Genomic DNA, 17,834 nt, shown 5'->3' on the forward strand with positions numbered 1-17,834 from the left:
GGTCCAGTCAAACTGATGGCTCATTATGCATGATGTGTTTGTTTATATGATATGGTTATATCTGTATGACGTTGGTATTTTGGGGGGGGGGGGGGACTCACTAAGCTTCAGACTTATAGTTGTTTATTTTGTTTCAGGTACTTCTAATGATCGCGGGAAGGCGAAGGCGTGATCGTACACCCCCTTATGTTTATGATTTGATTATGGGATACGCTGACACTAAACCATTTTGAAAACAAGTTTTTTAATAATTATTTGTTTTGAAATGCTTTATAAAGTTTAAATTTGGCATGATTTTTATGGATGTTACAAGTTTGTATCAGAGCCAAGTTTGAGTGAATTGGAGGAAACACTTGTGTGTCTCCAGTCTCAAACCGAGGACAAGATTTTATAATGAAATTTTCTTAAAATGTTTTCAAAATAATAAAGAAGGATGCAAGTGTACGATCAGTCGGAGCTCGTGAATAGACCCCAAACTACCTTACGGATTATTTGATTTATGTGAAATGTTAGAACAACATGCTAGTACTAGGCTAGGGATCTTCAAGAATTGCATGATAGAATTGTCTGATTATATGATGCCTGATAGTCTAGGGTTTTTCCTTATATGAAATTGACATCATTACTGTAGTTGCTTGGTGTATGCGTTATAGTTGTACATAATTAAGATCTTATAACGTGAGAATGTTTGGTTTGGCCTTATTTCTTGTTATTGTGTGATGAATGGCTTAGGGTAGGATCAGGTATTCGAAAGTCTATAAGGTCCACCGTTATGTATGGTTAGCATACACTAGTGCTGCAAAGTTGGTGGAAGTTTCATGGATGGGTTGTTTGGGATTAGTCCGCCAATTATGAGATGTTTAGCCTTCCTCTAGGATTGAGGATTGAGCGCATGCCATGCCTACGCATAGTTTTAGGGCATTGTGATGATACGTGAGACAAACATGGGTAGGTGTAATATGAGCCCGTACTACTGAAAGCACAGGACCCATACGCGTATCAAGGAAGTCACAACCCATTGGGTTTTATTGAGGGTTGGTTCCCAGATTGTTATATGGAATATCTAATATCTTCCTGGTATATTTTTCAGCATGGTGGTTACTCGACAATTTGTGACTGGATCCGGGTCAGGATCAGGAGGTGGCGGACACGAGGCACCAACAGTGCCCGAAACTATTGGTCATATGGGGCCAGACGAGATGCACGCCAGGATCCGGGAGATCCTGCATGATGAGGTTGTTGTTATGTTCCGGGCTTAGTTACCAGAAATGTTTGGGTCTATCAAGACCGCCATGGTGGAGTATTTCGATGACCGTTATGCAGCCCTCACTGAGGCGGCTGCCGCAGTAGTTTCAACAGCTGTAACAGCGGTAGGGGTAGGATCCAATCGGGCTTTTCAGTATCGGGATTTCGACAACACGAAGCCACCTACTTTTGATGGGACTCAGGACCCCACCAAATCCATGAGGTGGCTATCTGACGCAGAGGGGTGTTTCTTCACGTGTTCATGTCCTACTGACCAGAAGGCCAGATGTGCCCCGAACCTGATGAGGTCCAGAGCAAAGTACTGGTGAAGGTTGATGACTGGATCGTATTCTGATGATCAGAGAGTTATGGTTACTTGGGAGCAGTTCAGGGATATGTTCCGCGCTCGCTACATTCCTCATGTCGAGCGAGAGCGGATAGCTTAGGAGTTTCTGGATTTGAGACAGGATGATGAGAAAGTGACGAAGATCACCCGCATGTTCACGGAGAAGGCGATGTTCTGCCTGAAGTTTGCTTCTGAGCAGGCTTAGATGACATGTTATCTGAGCATGCTCAAGACTGACATTCGACAGTTTGTGGCGATCCAGCGTTGTGATATACTTCTGGATCTACAGGAGGCCGTTAGGCGGCGTGAGTTGGAGATTGAGCTGCAGTTGACTTTATCACTTCGAGCTACTTGTGAGGTGAGTTCTTCTCACTATATCGACAAGGTCTAAGGCACCAAGGCCGACCCTTTATGATTTGTCTCCTGGTTACAGGATGGTTTCTATGTTAGTGATCTATTAGATCGGTATCCTGGAATTAGGATGGTTGCTATGTTAGTGATCGGTTAGATCGGTATCATGGTTATATGATGCTTGCTATGTTAGTGATCGGTTAGATCGGTATCCTGGTTATAGGATGGTTGTCATGTTAGTGATCTGTTAGATCGGTTTGACTGTTATATATGCTAGCGTATGATATGTATATGTATGTGCACATGTTTGTTGGTTTGGGGGATTGGGTTGAGGCAGGTCCTGCTTTGTGCTGTAGGCCGAGATACCTAGGGCAGACCGGATAGACTGCAGACCCGACTAGGGCATACTAGTCAGGCTGAAGGCCCGGCGAGCGGTCCGGATAGGCTGAAGGCCCTGAGAGGCGGTCCAGACGTGCCGATGGCTTGGAGAGCGGTCCAGATAAACTGATGGCCTATGAGGCGGTCCAGTCACACTGATGGCTCATTATGCATGTTGTGTTTGTTTATATGATATGGTTATATCTGTATGGCGTTGGTATTTTGGGGGGACTCACTAAGCTTCAGACTTGTAGTTGTTTATTTTGTTTCAAGTACTCCTGATGATCCTGGGAAGGCTAAGGCGTGATCGTACACCCCCTTATGTTTATGATTTGATTATGGGACACTCTGACACTAAACCATTTTGAAAACAAGTTTTGTAATAATTATTGGTTTTGAAATGTTTTAAAAAGTTTAAATTTGGCATGATTTTTATGGATGTTACAATAATCATCAATAAATGTCACATAAAATCGATTAACATCCTTTGTGGTGATCTGAAGGGTCCACACACATTTGTGTGTATGATATCCACAAACCCTCACCTCTTTCATAAGATTCAGTGAAATGTGATTTGTCATCTTCCCTAAAAGACAAGATTTGCATTTATCATCTGGCCTTATGTTAAATGATTCCAAAACTCTATGATTTTGGAGTTGGGTGATGCATTTATTGTTAATGTATTTCTTCCAATTAGATCAAAGTACATAACTATTTCTTCCATTTAAGAATATATTTTTCTGCATAGTACGGAATAGCTAATAATCATTAAATCAATCTTCAACTTAAAGTTATTTTTATAAGTACATATATTTTTTTATATATATTTTTTTATAGCATTGGTCTTTTAACTTTTAATTAATGGGATTCTAAACTTTGTATGATTTTCAACGCATCTTAAATGAAAAAAGGTTACTTATAGTTATGTTTCTAAGAAATACGAAATGAATGGAATTCTAATACTTTATTTAAGATCAAATATTCCACCTTTAATCATGAAATGTATAATTTAATTTTCATATTTACATAGTGAAAAAATTGCCCAGTTTGGGGGGAATTTATATAAAATGTAGTTTTGCTACCAAGTGTACAAGATCAAATTTATGATTAAAAGACAATGGTCTTTTTGATAACTAAAAGGCATCCACATATGAAAGATAACTAGGTATAGTTTAATTTACAATAATAATAATTATTTATATACACTAATATATATCATCCTTTCTTTTCTTTGTTACATGATCCATCTTTCTTTAGTTTCTCTCAAATTGTCACATTATGAGATAATAATTGATGTACTTATTATCATGTTAAATTTATTATTCCATCTTTATCTTTTTTTTTTCCATCTTTATCTAAAAACTATATTAAAAACACCAATCTTTTTTTTAATTCCTAATAAATTTAACACATTCAACCATTTTAAACATCATGTACAACCAATGCATAATATAAGTAAAAAACGAGCTCCAATTTGGGCCATATCTCTCTTAATATCTTAAAATTGTTCTCTCACTCTATCTCTCTCTATGGGTGTGTTTGGCATAGAGCTTTTGGAAGCGTTTGGGAGCTTCTAGCTTTTAGCTTTTGACAAAACGCTATAGTTTAAACAAAAAGCTTCGTTTGGTAGTACGGACGTTTAACTTTTAGTTTAAACAAAATGCTTCAAATCTAAAAGCTACTTCATATAACGTTTAGCAAAACGCTACTGAGCTTTTGAAATCAATTTCCATAATTACCCTTAAAAATATATTTATATACTTATTTATTTTTAATCAATTGTCCTTTTATGTAATTTTTATATATTTCAAAAGCTCCCAGCTACTTTTACCAAACACTCATATAACAAATAAAAGTTATAGCTTCCCGCTACCAGCTACCTGCTACCCGCTACCAGCTACCTGCTTCCAACTAACAGCTACTTTTGTCAAACACGCCCCATGTCAATCTCTCACCTTTAGGCCATACGGAATGGTCACGCGTGTTTGGGATGCCACATAGATATTTCACCATTCCACACCTAACCCACCAGGGTATGGAAATGGTGTTCACCGGTGGGCTGGTGGTGAAGGGGGCAAAAAGAAAGAGAGAGAAAGAGGTAAATTGTGAGGGACCAGGTTCACCACCAATCAGATGCAACGTCTTCTTCCGTTTTCCCATTCACGTCACACGCAGCCCACCAGCTTTGGGGGCGGTGTTCACGCGTAGGAGAGGCTGCCACCTCAGCCCAAGACACGTGAAATGCCTCCCATACCGGGTAGCCTTACGATTGATTTCATTTTTCATTTGTTTCCACATTGTAAATCAACAACTTTGTATAAAAAGAATAAATCACATGACATTCCAATGCAATATTACATATTTGAACTTTACATGAAATGTTTTTCACCAACGTCAACATCTTAGACTAACTTTCAAATTAACTAAAAGGTAAAAATATTCCACTGTGTATATCAATTATTGTAGATTAATGAATGTTATAATCCCTTAACACTTTACGTACTAAAAAATTGAGTCACCATCTTAATCTACTTTTTACAATAAAAACTTGTGTCCCGCTACTTTGCGCGGATACACAACTAGTATATATATATATATATATATATATATATATATATATATATATATATATATATATATATATATATATATATATATATATATATATATATATGGCCGATCCAATACATGGGCGGGTTGGGACTTAGCCCAGGGAAGCAAAGAAAAGTGGGCATAAATTTGATTCGGCAATTAATTATGTATATACGGTTTGGCCCAAAATTTAGTCATGTTTCAATTCAAAGGCGTTTGGGGGCGTCATCTTAAGCGTGCAAGCATCTTCTTGAGAAGCCAATCGTTATCTAGAAAAACACATTGTCCAGGAGCACAATCTTTAATCGACGGAAGAACTGGTCCTTCTCGTTATAATTTCTCTACTTCTCTCTTAAGCCTAGTGGCTACTGTATAGAATTTATTTATTTCTCATTCAAATTTAAGATTTATCTATTCCGATTCTTTACTTTATCATTCTTTACTTCGCATAACCACAATCCTGTTAATATGATTTCTGAAGCGTAGCGTCACCGAAAATATGAAGAACTATGAGGTTTTTGATTTCTAAATTGGGTTTGGGTGAGTTCGATTTCTGAATTCTCATCTCTCTGGTTCTGTTTTCTTTTCTCATTCCAACTCCTGAAACCTACTACACCCAATTTCTCTACTTCTTCTAATTTATGACTCAATTTCTCTAATACTCATTCTAATTTCTGACTGGTTTCTGAGTTTGATTTTTTTTTCTGATTTCTGAAGCACAGACCATAAAAATATGAAGAAGCTTGAGGTTTTCGATTCTAAATCAGGGTTGGGTGAGTTAGATTTTGAATTCTGGTATATCATATTCAGTTATTTTTCTCATTCCAATATCTGATGTGTTTTAAATGTTTTTGTTTGTTTGTTTCAGGAGTTGGACTGTTTGCTGGTTGTTGGAGGATGATTACAATAGAAAAAGTGAAAATTGATTACATTTTTGTTGCTTTAGGTTTGATTTTGACTTTTTGTGGTAGCTTCAGATTAAATTTCTAGTCTTGTAGAGTTTATTTCTAAAATTTTTTGTTCTGATTATCAGAAAAGGCATATAATTTTCTATTGAACTTATGTTTAGGACTTTCTGATGGGTTTGAGCCATAAGAACTTTCCTATGGGCACATGCAAACCCTAATGCTTGGATCTAGGTTTCTCTAATTGAACATGCATTGAATCCAAGACTTACAATACTAGATCTAATGTAAACAATTGAATCAAATCATATGAAATTGGATCTAGAACAATACCTTGGATTCCTTGCTTGATACTTCTTCTTTCTTGGAGCTTAGAGTCACAATTGTCACTCCTCTAATGGCTTACAAACACCAACTAGCAAGAGGATGATCTTGAGAGAGAGAGGGGAGAGGGTGAGAAATCGGCCCTAGGGTTTCTTGCCTTGCATGAGTCCCGATTTCCCTCACCCTAGGGATCTATTTATACTATGGGATACTAGGGTTCCACCTATAACCCTAATTGAATAACTTAGACCCTAAGCAATCCAAGATCCTTCTAGATTCTAGGCCTGGACGAATTTAAGGTTTCTAAACCCTAAATTTTGTCCACCCCATTATCTATAAGGATACATAACCCAAAACACAACTATCACACATTTGACAGTTTATGCCCCTTTATTCAATTAACCTCTTTAAGTCACCAAATTAATTCTTAATTAATATATGACTTATATTAATTAAATAACAATATTATTCCTTTAATATATTATTCTCATAATATATTAACAATAATATCTATTCTCTCTTAACAAATCATCCTGTCAAGTTGCTATGGTGAAGGCAACCCAAAAGGACCATGCATAACTGGGTCAAGTACTTACCAAATATAGTTACAATCTTAGACACTAATCCAACACTTTCTAGAGGCAACAAAATGTATAATTGTATAAAATGATTTCATTGTTCCTAGTAGAAAGTAGTTTTAAAAGTAGATGCTTACTTCTGATTCTATCATGAGGTTATAGTAAAAAAGAAGTTGTTCAAATAGAAGCTCTTAAAATTGTATCTACAAAGTAGCATGATATAAGAAAGATCGAATGGATCAACAATTTTTAGCATCAAAATTTTATAAAATATTGATTATTATAAAATAAAAGATGTTTTTGTTTCAAAAAATACATGAAGATATTGTTTTAAGTGATTTTTGTTGTTTTTTTCCGTATTATTTATTTGGTTATAAAATTTATTGTATTTATGATTTAATAATTTTTTTATATAAACATTTTCTTTATCGTACGACATATACAAAAGAGCATAAAATTCTATTTTCGTCCCGGGTAGTAAAAACCAATGGACCAGCCATATATATATATATATATATATATATATATATATATATATATATATATATATATATATATATATATATATATATTCGTCTGTCGGTTCCTTCCTTTATCCACCATGGATTTTTATTAGGGATATTAAGTAATCTAGATATGTTTTAATGTAATGTACGTTTAAAAAAAATATCCATTTGGTTTGGAATGGTTATTTCGAACAAAGAAAAAACATTTTTCTGACAAAAAACGTATATTTTGGACTGATATTCCGGACTCTGGACTGAAATTTCGGATTTGAAAAGCTATATGTATAAAATCAAACATTTTATTGGAAAATAGTGACATGAAAGTGAAACATTTTGAAATAGTCATTTCAGAGATAAATAGAGAATTTTTTTGCAAAAAAAAATTGAAAAAAAAAAACTTGGAATATGAACAATAATTCGAAACAAGGTATTTCGAAGAAAATAATTATGAAAAAAAATTGAAAAGAAAAGTCTCGAATATGAATAATAGTCCGGGAAAGGTATTTTGAAGAAAATAGTTATTTTTCAAAAAAATAAAAACAATTATTATTTTCTTTAAAAAAACTTATTTATAATTGTTTAGATTTATTAATTTTCTATTTAAAAAAATAATAATTATTATAGTAATGTAATTTTATACATTACAAGGGCTCCGATGTCATTCACCGCCTCTCACATTGACCGGGAAATATATAATCACATCTCTTGGAAAAAAAAACCGAAAGAAACGAAATCCAAGTAAAAGGCCAAAATTGAAAACCGGTGGTCCGGCAATGGAATGGGAGGTAGATGAAGGGAAAGTGGCGGCGGCGGTGGTGGTAGGGCTGATAGAGAAGGCTACCAACTCAACTGAACCGGACTTGGATCCGCGAATCCTAAAATCAATCAAATCGGTTGTCCGTCACTCTGATTTGGAGCTCCGTCTTGCGGTCGAAAACCTAATGAGCCTCATGAAACGAGACCACTCTCAGGTCTGTCCATTTGATTGTAGTTTTGATGAAACTAATTTGTACATAAGTTGTAGGGGTTTTCAGTTTTACATGTAACCCTTCTTAAATTACACAAGTCTGACTTTTGAGCTCTATGATGAATCGAGTTCCTATTGGAATTAGGAAGTGCTCAGGCTCAGCCAGTTTATATTTTGTGTGCATAGACGACGCGATATATGTCATGTTAATAATGTAAAACATGCGAAGAGAAGAATAGAAGATAGCAGATAAAATGATAAAATGGACAAGCCCTCCCTGATTGATAATTGAACTTTTTCTAACTGCCAGATCAATAAAATAACATACACATACACATAAGAGCCAGCTTACACTAAGATGAAAACATGAGCACCTGTATCATCAGTATGGACATAGAACAGTCCATAAGATTCAAAGTGTTGGGATTGGTTGACTCAATGAACAATTAATTGTGAAACAAAGAATAAAAACGAGACACCCATATTGTCATGTGCTTAAATGACAGAGTTGAGATGAAATTGTGATATATTGCAGGTAAGGTACCTTGCACTAGCCATAATCCATGAACTGTTCATGCGGTCAAAGCTATTTAGAAGGCTTATTGTTGAGAATTTGGAGCAATTGTTGAGTTTAAGTGTTGGGTTTAGAAGAAACCAGCCACTCCCTGCACCTCCAGCCATTGCATCCAAGCTGCGTTTAAAAGCAATTGAATTCTTAGAGAGATGGAACACTACATTTGGAATCCATTACAGACAGCTCAGATTAGGGTATGATTACCTGAAAAACACCCTTAGATTTCAGTTCCCTAATCTTCAAGCAAATGCAGCCAGAGCTCAGCAGGAGAGAAGAGAAAGAGAGTTGCGGACAAAAGAGATTCTGTTAAAGAAATACGAGCTGTTGAAGTCAAACCTTCCTTCAATCAAGGAGGAAGTAAAGTCAATGGTTGATGAAATCAACGAGTGCTTAGATATCCTTCAAAGTTGTAAAGAACCCAACCTCCCGCTTTCTCCCATCGATGAAGAAGAAGAAGAATATTTTGAGGAGTTTCGTAACCTTGAATTGCGACAGATTCGCGACAATTCTCTAAAAGAAGCAGATAAGGTGCAGGAAAACAGCGAAAACAAAGTTGTTTTCGACGCGTTGAGAGAACTTTACAAGCTTTTAGTGACCAAACATATAGTTGCAGTACAAGAATCAATTTCTGTTCTTATAAGGGTAGAATTGTCGGATAACAGGGTTAGAGACTCCATGTTAAAAGAATTCATCGATACCCGAAATCATCTGAAAACAATAAAAAAGAAATGTGAAGAAGCAGGATGTGGTCTTTCAGTCACTACAGATGAAGGAGGAGGAGGAGGAGAAGAAGATATCTGGGAAGAGGGCACAAGTGAAAGATTTGATATTCCAAAACCCAATAAGCAAAGCGAGGAGGATCATGATGCAAACAAGAGTAAAGATGATGCTATAAAAATTATTAATAGTAAAGTAGTTTGTGATGCTGATTTGGACCCGTTAAAAAGCAAGCTCATGGGTGAAGCCCCGGTGATGAAATGGGGTTCCTTTTTGGACAACTGGGGTTCGGTTATGGCTAACCAGAGAGGGTTAGAGGTTGAAGGACATTGGGGACGGGTTGACTATGATGCAGTGATTCCAGCTAATAAAGTTGCTGAGCTAAACATGCAGGCAACTGTTTATGAAGAAGATGATAAAGAAATTCAACAGTGTGGTGCACCCCTAAAAAAGGAAAAGGGGGGGCTTTGTACGCGAAGGGATTTGAAAATTTGCCCTTTTCATGGGCGTATTGTCCCCCGAGATAACCAAGGGAAACCATTAATAAATGATAACTACTTGTCAGAGACAGAACCCAAGGAGAATCTTCTGTCAGTGTCAACAGAGGAATTAGCGAAACAGGCTGTGATTATAAAGAAAAGGGAATTTTATGATAATAAAAAGGAAATGAAACGGGCGAAGCTTGCAAAAGTTCGTGGCCACAACGACGCTGTTTTGAGAGATGCAGCACTTGCTTCCACTTCAGCTACCTGTTCCATTGGTGAAGATGTCAAGACAAGAGAGAAGAATAATAGTCTTGCAAAGATGCTGAAAAAGAAAGTAAGTGTCAAGGATAGATTGGGTACAAGGCTTCTCAATAGGAAGGCAACTGCAAGAGCAACACAGATGATGATGATGAATCTTGGAGATGATCGTCATTCAAAGTACAGAGAAGCCTTCCCTAATCAATGGTAGTAATGTGACTCTCTGGTTTGTTTGATAACAAAGAGCTCTACATTTCCACTTTTAAGTATATACGTTTGTTTGTTGTTTTACACAATAAAATCATTTTCTTATGTGCTCTCATTTCCCTTTGCTTTAAACACATGTCATATTGCTCTAAATTCTGGAATGTTAAAGAATGATTAGTTCTGTATCAACTTTTTGCTTTCATTGTTTGCTCCCTTTCACTAAATGACTCATCCAATGTTGGATTAAGTTAATAATGACGTTTGCTTCGTATAATATTTCTAAGAAATTGAAATTTGTATTGTGAATTGTAATCCAATTTCATTGGTTGGTTGGTTGGCACTTGGCAGGAAATGAAATTGAAATAATGTAAACTGTTAGAATTGAAATAATGTAAACTTTTTTGCTTAATTTTATTTTGTGACGATGGTGGTGGAGATGATGGCAGTGGTGGTGGTGGAGGTGGAGGGCGGTGGCGGAGGTGTTAGTGGCGACAATAATTATGCTTCATATTTAACAAGTTAAAATTAATTTCATCATTGATATTTTAATTAAAATCAAGTTATAACGGGGCCCCACACTAACAAGACATTGCGATCAAATTTAAAGAATAGTTAATGTGGTAAGATCTTCCGATACCGATCACGATCTTACAAAATATAAAATGATCTTAGGTTGGATCTAAATCTTGATAGCCTCAAGTGTAAGACTATTGATGCTAATTATAATCCTTCAAACTCTTGATATCCGGTTATTATTCATGGATTTTTAAAAAAGACTTTATTTAAACTGAAAGTTTCCGAATTCAAACATCAATATGAATCCTTTAAACTAAATATGAATCATAGGTGACATGGTTACTTTGATGAACAATGGTCTTAACAAGTTGAAAACGAATCAAAAAACAACAAATATGGATGGTAATTCTCGATCCAACTCGTATGTTTGTGAGGATCCCATCAGAGTGCCTTCCACTTCTAATAGGCCACGAACTAGACCAGAATCATTCTCAACGAGTCTATAAGGAGTGATCCCATTTTTTTCATCGGGTCCGGGTAGAGACCAAAGATCTTGAGTGACCGATCCGGCAGAACAACTCAAAAGATAAAGAAGTATCGTTAATTTTTTTCATGCTCGTTCCAAGTTCGAAGTACCAATTGTACAAATAATAATCCACTTCGTTACATATTTTTTTTTTCATATAGATAGATATATGATTTATGAGGCAATTACTTAAAAGTACATTTTGTGCTACAGTTTTGGGTTGAGATTTTTGACCCGTCAACCCGTTTATTTCATGGGTTGGGTTGGGTTACATGTTTAGGTTCGCGGGTCAACCTGCCAACCCGACTATATATATATATATATATATTAAAAAATTAAAATTTTATTTGTGAATTAATGAAATATAATCAATATACGGTGTGTCTTAAGTCCTAACACGCTTAACCCAAACATTATAGCATGTGTGCCCTAGTCAATGTAAGATGTTAATTATTAATTAATTTATAGACGTGTATAATTCGTATAAATTTAACATGTGAACAGTTTATTTGAAAATGACCCGTCAACCTTTTGACTCGAAATCGATCCACTGATCTGCAAACACATATACTTAAATGGATTATGTTGATAGGATTGGGTTGATGTTTCAAACTCGCTAACCCGCCAACCCATATATTATATAAATTGAGTTGGATCAATGTATTCTGATCTCTCAACTTGCTAACCTAAACTCACGACCCAATTGCAAAGTCTAACAACAAACAATAACACAATTTTTTTTTGTAGAACAGAAGAGCTTTTATTTAATAATAATGATTTGGTGGTTGTTTTAAGTTCAATATTAAAACCGACTATAAAAAATGTATTTAGTATGTACAAAAATAATTTTTTAATGAGAAAACAGTAGATTAAAGTTAAATGATATTTTTTTTGTTGAAATAGAAATAAGAATAAAAATAGTGAGTTGGCTACTAATTTTGGCAATAATGTTGAAGTGTTGTGAACTGTAGCATTCAAACCACATCTCCTACCATTTCATTCATCAACAAAAATTATGCATTCAACCCTATCCACCGATCTCATTCTCCAAAGGCAAAAACAATTCATAGAAATAAAAATAAAAATCACGAAAAGCTATCAAGAAAGGAAAAGCACCTCCTGTTGTTCGTCCTCCCCCTCCCCCTGGTTATTGATTCGTCGTCTTTAACCTGATCGGGGAGGGGAAAGCTTTTCTTTTCTTGTAGCAAAACAAAATATTGATAAAGATTGAGTATTTTTCTGTTTGTGGGTGTTGTTTTTTTTTTCCAAAATGGAGATTGATAACATCGAATGCGTTTCAGTCTCGGATGGATTGAATGATAATGAAGTCCCTCGTCACCATAATCATCATCACCGGCACCATCATCAAAATCCTCACTTTTCATCTTCGAAAACTCATAACGTTAATGTTGTTTCCTCAACGATTTTTCCCACAACCAGTGTCCACGAGCTTCTGGAATGCCCTGTTTGTACGAATTCAATGTACCCTCCTATTCATCAGGTTTTGTTTCTTCTCTTTGTGTCTGTCAATAATGATATGAAAGGATCTTAATTTTCTTATGATTGATTCGTGTTTTATATTTTGAAATTGGAATGATTCGATTTGACATATGATTATATTTGTTTAGGTCTAGAGTCGGTGGGGGGTGGGGTTTAGGATTGCGATTATGTTTTTGAAATTAGTTGGTTTGTGAGATAAGTTAAAAAGTTGATTTGGATTTTGTGTTGCAGTGCCCCAACGGGCACACGCTTTGTTCGAGTTGTAAGGCAAAAGTTCACAACAGGTGTCCAACTTGCAGACAAGAGCTTGGCGACATAAGGTGTCTGGCATTAGAAAAAGTGGCTGAATCCCTTGAGTTTCCATGCAAATACAGCTTGAATGGATGCCCTGGGATCTTCCCATACTATAGCAAGCTGAAACATGAATCCATGTGCAATTATAGGCCCTACAGCTGTCCATATGCTGGATCAGAATGCTCCATGGTCGGGGAGATCCCTTTTCTTGTGTCCCATTTAAGAGACGATCACAAAGTAGACATGCACTCAGGATGCACTTTCAACCACCGATATGTCAAGTCCAATCCTCGTGAGGTTGAGAACGCCACCTGGATGTTAACCGTGAGTACCTCTGTTTCTGTTTCTCAAATCTAATCTATTATTTGAGTGTTGAGACAGAGTTGAGTTGGGGTGTTTTTGTGCACAGGTGTTCAACTGTTTTGGGCAGTATTTCTGTCTCCACTTTGAGGCGTTCCAGCTGAGCATGGCGCCTGTGTACATGGCGTTCCTTCGGTTCATGGGTGATGAGAATGATGCCAGGAATTATCGTTACAGTTTGGAGGTGGGAGGGAATGGGCGGAAGCTCATATGGGAGGGCACCCCTCGCAGCATAAGAGATGGTCACAGAAAGGTCAGGGACAGTCATGACGGCCTCATCATACAGAGGAATATGGCACTCTTCTTCTCTGGTGGAGATCGACAGGAACTCAAGTTGAGGGTCACTGGTCGGATATGGAAAGAACCTCCTCCCCCTCCTCCTCCTAACTCCTCCGATAACAACCTCTGCTTTCCCACTCCCATTCCCAACCAACCTCTCTAGACTCTACTTATTTCTGTTCCTTCCTTCTCTTTTTTTTTTTAATTATTTATTTTCTGGGTGGGTCCCAGTTTCAATCCATGTCATGTTGTTAAAATGATGAATGGAGCCATTAGCCATATTCGGTTGTGTTTGTGTGGAGCTTTTTAGGGCAACATCCTCTTCATGTTATGTTATGTTATTAATGTAAAAGATAATAAGATGTCAACAAAACACTCCCATAGTCCCATACCAACCAAGGAAAGGAAATCTATAGCTTTTGTGACCCACGCCACGCATATGTTAATAGTTTCTCTAAAAACAATATGCAAAACTTTTTGTAAATTCAAAAGTAGTAAAATGGAAACATTGTATATATTTGTTTGTAGTAACGACATGTACAATCATATGTTTTATTCTCTTCACGTAGTAGTATAAAAGAAAGCTACAAAATAAAAGTAACGGGTTACAAGACAAAAGAAATCACCTCACCTCACCTCCTTTGTGTATGTACGTACGTAATCATAAGTCATAAGTCATAACAAACAAACTTGAACAAGGAAGATTCGAGTCTTCAAACTCACTAAACTTGTATTCCTTGCTACCTAGCATTTGGTAATATATTATTCTTCAAGAAACCGAAACCCCACTCTCCACTCAGATTGAAATCAAATACAAAATATAAAAGAATAAAATATATATATATATATATATATATATATATATATATATATATATATATATATATATATATATATATATATATATATATATATATATATATATATATATTGGAACTTAACCCCCCCTCTCTCTCTCTCTCAAATCTCAATCTCACTCACCTCATATGTACCGAAAACATAAGTATGCACATAAGAAATTGAATAGTTTATTTACAAAGGCAGCGATCCATGACCTCAGAAATTGTCTGAATGAATGCAGCCTCACTTGAACCAGGAAGAAGAAGATCTTCTGCTTCTTGGACCATCTCTTCAATCACAGACTGCTTATTCATGTTTTCCCTACACATGAGCTTTCCAATTGCAAAAGGGGAGGGGGTTTTTAGTAACTCAACGCCTTTCTTCAGTAACATGGTGGATATTCGAAACACACGTGCACATTTTGAGGGTAAATTCCATCCATAAAACTTAAGCAGAGCTATATCTTCCTCAGCATCCAGTGACTTTATGTATTCCACTGTTTCACTACTAAATGCTTCCCGAGCTTGAGGCCAATACAGCCAATCAAATGTGCAGTCTTCAAACTGCACCAAAAAAAAAAAAATCCATATGTTTACTTACTTACTTATGTTGCTATAAATGGGAGGAGAATAGAAGATGAGTCTTTCTTACACTGGCAGGCAGGCAGTAGCCATGATCAATAGGAATGAGTACAAATTTAGCATCTTCTCCTTTGGTTTTGGTCACCAATATATTTCCAGCATGCCTATCTGCATTTGCCATCCTGATATCCAAAACAGAGATCTTATGAACTTCCTCCACTGGAAAAGCATTAGGACCCATATCCTCACAGCTTCCACAGTTGTCCATGAACATCTGCAATGACCCCATCTTCTCCTTGTATTCTACACCCTCTGGATGCTTATGGTTAAACCCTGGGTGCAAGCATGTGGCCAACAGTGTGGGTGGGACCCCAGAAAACCCGTTGTGTCTACCAGAGAAAGACCTATTATTATTATTATTATTATTATTATTATGTTGGCCTTTTGGGTGATCTAAAATATATGCAGCAACTTCCCTCAGTGCACCTTCACCAACACTTGTCCCTTTCTTTAGCCCTTCACCATCCCCTGACAATGGTAATCCTCTGGGGTTATTTACAGCCATAGGCTCCTCATCAATCGGCTTAAACACTGAAACATATTTACTCCCTGATGCATCCATCATCATATACGCCCCACCTGTACCCTCAGAAGATCTTATTGGATAATTCCCCTTCTTCAAACCTTCATACGTGGAGTTTACCAGCTCCAAAACCACACCAGGGAGTGCAGCCTTTGGGTTAACAATCACAGCTTCCAACCACAGACTTCTGTTTACAGCTTCTTTAGGAACTGAACCATAATACTCAACTTGTCTCACACCAACATCATATTTTTTCACCTCAAAATCCTTCTTGATGGCTTTGGCTCGAATCTTTCCAGACTTCCTAACAAACAAATGGATGACTGCATCATTACTGTTATATTTGCAAATATCATTTATAAGCCTCTCGTCTTCCAGCTCCTCACCCTCGCACAGGATTTCTTGTTCATCCATGTTAATCAATCCTTTCTTTTCCCTACCAAGCTGCCTTTTTACATAACCAACATCACGATTCTTTTCCACATGGAAAGTGAATTCTTTACCACATGAACTCCTCACATTGATCATCTGAAGTTCAGAAAGCCTGACAACCAAATGAACCACATTCCCATCACTTACACCATAATCCCTAACCAAAGAATTACTCCTGGATAATACCCTACCTCCACAAACCAACTTCTGGTTCTTCACAACAAACCCCTTATAGCTTTGAATCCGAAGTTTCACCGACTCAATGGACTCCGACTCCAACACCCTCATTGGAACCATGGAACCCGACATAGCCAATTGAATCATAATCGGATCTTGGTTATGTACAGACAACGAAGGCAAAATGGAGTCGTCACAGAGTGGCCTAAGAGCAACAACACCAGCCGACGACATGTTCTTTCTGAAATTTCCAAACTTTTTACAAACCTAAGAAGTCTCAAGCAAATCAAACAAGCACTACACAAAGAGCTCAAATCCTCCGAATGAGCACCCAGATTTGAAACATGATCAGGCGGTAAAAACCCTAGAGATGTACAGGGAGGGTTCTAGAATCAAAATGAACAGGATGATGAAAGACTCATAACAACTACAGAGTTTCTATTGAAATTCACATGGAAGATGAGGGGATTCTTACCAGCTCAATTAAGCAAGAATCAACGAAGAACGTACTACGATGAAGAGACCATATAGCCGATCAATTTGGGACAAATTGAATTTTGACCGTAATGTTCGAGTATTTTACGGTTTCAAAATTCAACGATGAGCGTTTATCAATCGAGTTTTGTGCTACCAACGATGCTTATTGCTGCTTGAACGAAATCAATTGGAGAGAGAGAGAGAGAGAGAGAGAGAGAGAGTAGGGAATACGCGTCATGGCCGTTGAATTCTAACTTTTTGTCCAAGACTGACAAGATTCTCTAAGAACTTTGAAAACATAACAACTCTGCCCCCTATACTTTTATCTCTATTTCTTTACATGGGATGAATAATCTCACACATTGTTGTGCTATATATATATGATCTTTTAAATCTTTACTTTTTGGCATGGGATTATGACTGAAAGGTTAACAAACTATTTATTTCATACATATTTATTTATTCAACTTTTCACCCTCAAATTTGTATTTTTGTTTAAAACATGTCATTATTACTTGCAATAACAAGTAAACTAGACATGACAACTGTGTCATGTTGTGTCAAAACAGTAAACATGTTTAAGTTGTTCGACCATAACCCGATCCATTTAATTAATGTGTCATGTCATATCAACTCGTTTATTTTCGTGTCGAGTTTCGTGTTAGGGGTATACCTTGAAATATGTTGTGTTATGTGAGATTGAAACACTCAGCATGTTAAAAAAATAGGAGTTTGGTAGTAGGAAAGGAAAAAAAGTAATAGTTAGGAGATAGAATAGATAAAGTCATAGCAAGTTCAAATGAAAAAATAGAAAGAGTAGGAATCGAAAATGTGGA

General features: G+C 36.5%; 3 protein-coding genes across 3 annotated transcripts; 2 read left to right on the forward strand and 1 right to left on the reverse strand.

Moving 5' to 3' along the window:
• The first annotated feature begins 7,922 nt into the window (after window positions 1-7,922).
• LOC145061775 (ENTH/VHS protein) lies at window positions 7,923-10,622 on the forward strand. The gene is made up of 2 exons (XM_079009336.1): window positions 7,923-8,196; window positions 8,728-10,622. The coding sequence occupies exons 1-2, from the start codon at window positions 7,999-8,001 to the stop codon at window positions 10,435-10,437; spliced, it is 1,908 nt and encodes a 635-aa protein (XP_078865462.1). The 5' UTR covers window positions 7,923-7,998; the 3' UTR covers window positions 10,438-10,622.
• A 1,838-nt stretch (window positions 10,623-12,460) lies between these two features.
• On the forward strand, window positions 12,461-14,197 carry LOC145062902 (E3 ubiquitin-protein ligase SINAT5-like). Its single transcript, XM_079010493.1, has 3 exons — window positions 12,461-12,976; window positions 13,207-13,593; window positions 13,679-14,197. Exons 1-3 carry the CDS (start codon window positions 12,746-12,748, stop codon window positions 14,069-14,071), a joined length of 1,011 nt encoding a protein of 336 aa, XP_078866619.1. The 5' UTR covers window positions 12,461-12,745; the 3' UTR covers window positions 14,072-14,197.
• A 247-nt stretch (window positions 14,198-14,444) lies between these two features.
• On the reverse strand, window positions 14,445-17,219 carry LOC145062901 (phosphatidylinositol 4-kinase gamma 4-like). Its single transcript, XM_079010492.1, has 2 exons — window positions 15,400-17,219; window positions 14,445-15,311 (listed from the first exon to the last, which is right to left on the reverse strand). The coding sequence occupies exons 1-2, from the start codon at window positions 16,753-16,755 to the stop codon at window positions 14,937-14,939; spliced, it is 1,731 nt and encodes a 576-aa protein (XP_078866618.1). The 5' UTR covers window positions 16,756-17,219; the 3' UTR covers window positions 14,445-14,936.
• Between the last annotated feature and the right edge of the window lie 615 nt (window positions 17,220-17,834).

This window comes from Lactuca serriola, chromosome 7, assembly GCF_051521515.1.
Source record: "Lactuca serriola cultivar US96UC23 chromosome 7, Lser_US96UC23_V15, whole genome shotgun sequence".
NCBI lineage: Eukaryota > Viridiplantae > Streptophyta > Magnoliopsida > Asterales > Asteraceae > Lactuca > Lactuca serriola.